The sequence below is a fragment of the Diaphorina citri genome, unplaced genomic scaffold (genome assembly GCF_000475195.1).
Source record: "Diaphorina citri unplaced genomic scaffold, Diaci psyllid genome assembly version 1.1 scaffold77191, whole genome shotgun sequence".
Classification (NCBI taxonomy): Eukaryota; Metazoa; Arthropoda; class Insecta; order Hemiptera; family Psyllidae; genus Diaphorina; species Diaphorina citri.
The window spans coordinates 9,453-10,365 of NW_007454297.1; the positions used below are offsets into that span (position 1 = coordinate 9,453).

Genomic DNA, 913 nt, shown 5'->3' on the forward strand with positions numbered 1-913 from the left:
TTCTCCATAACCTTGTCGAAACATCGAGGCGTACGTACTCAGAAAGCTTATCTTTGCCTTTTTATTTGTTTAGCAACCAAGGCACTACACCTAGAATTGGTGTCTGACTTGTCCAAAGAAGCATTTGTCAATGCCTTGAAAAGATTCTTAGCTCGCAGAGGCCCGGTCTCTTGCATGTATTCGGACAATGGAACGAACTTCATTGCCACCAAGAACATGTTGGACGAACTGTATAAGTTCTTAAATTCCCCAGAATTTGTCCAGACTTATGGTAAGGAAATGGTAGACAATCGGATTAGCTGGAAAACCTTGCCTCCTGCCGCCCCTCATATGGCTGGTATCTGGGAACGTGCAGTTCGTAGTGTGAAAACGCACTTGTACAAAGTAATTGGTTGTCAGATTTTAACTTTCGAAGAGTTGACTACTGTTTTGACCCAAATCGAAGCGTTGCTTAATAGCCGCCCCCTGTGTGTGTTGAGCAACGATCCTAACGATCTCGAACCTCTGACTCCGGCTCATTTTCTCAAGATGACGCCCCTGCATCACTTGCCGTCGGTTCAGTTGGAGGAAGATAGATTGACAAGGCTCTCGCGTTTCCAGCTTTTGGATCAGATGGTGCAGAGTTTTTGGAAGCGTTGGAGTCTCGAGTATTTGAATTCCCTTCAGGAAAAATCGAAGTGGAACAAGTCCATTGAAAACCTGGCTGTTGGTACAGTTGTACTGATTAAGGATGAGAATGCCATACCTTTGCATTGGAAGTTAGGTGTGGTACAAGAAGTTCATCCCGGTTCTGATGGTGTGGTCAGAGTGGCTACCGTGAAGACAAAGTCTGGTGTCTATAAGCGTCCAGTTGTCAAGCTTTGCCCCCTCCCCACGCAATAGTACATTCCAGGAATTTGGACTTTGTATATAG

General features: G+C 45.2%; 1 protein-coding gene across 1 annotated transcript; it reads left to right on the plus strand.

The window, feature by feature from the left end:
* Positions 1 to 174: 174 nt before the first annotated feature.
* LOC103524020 lies at positions 175 to 882 on the plus strand. Its single transcript, XM_008489028.1, has one exon. The coding sequence runs from the start codon at positions 175 to 177 to the stop codon at positions 880 to 882; it is 708 nt and encodes a 235-aa protein (XP_008487250.1).
* The last annotated feature ends 31 nt before the right edge of the window (positions 883 to 913 follow it).

What these genes read in the sequence shown, in the direction of transcription:
- LOC103524020 (XM_008489028.1), top strand. Translation starts at nt 175, where the DNA reads ATGTATTCGGACAATGGAACGAACTTCATTGCCACCAAGAACATGTTG.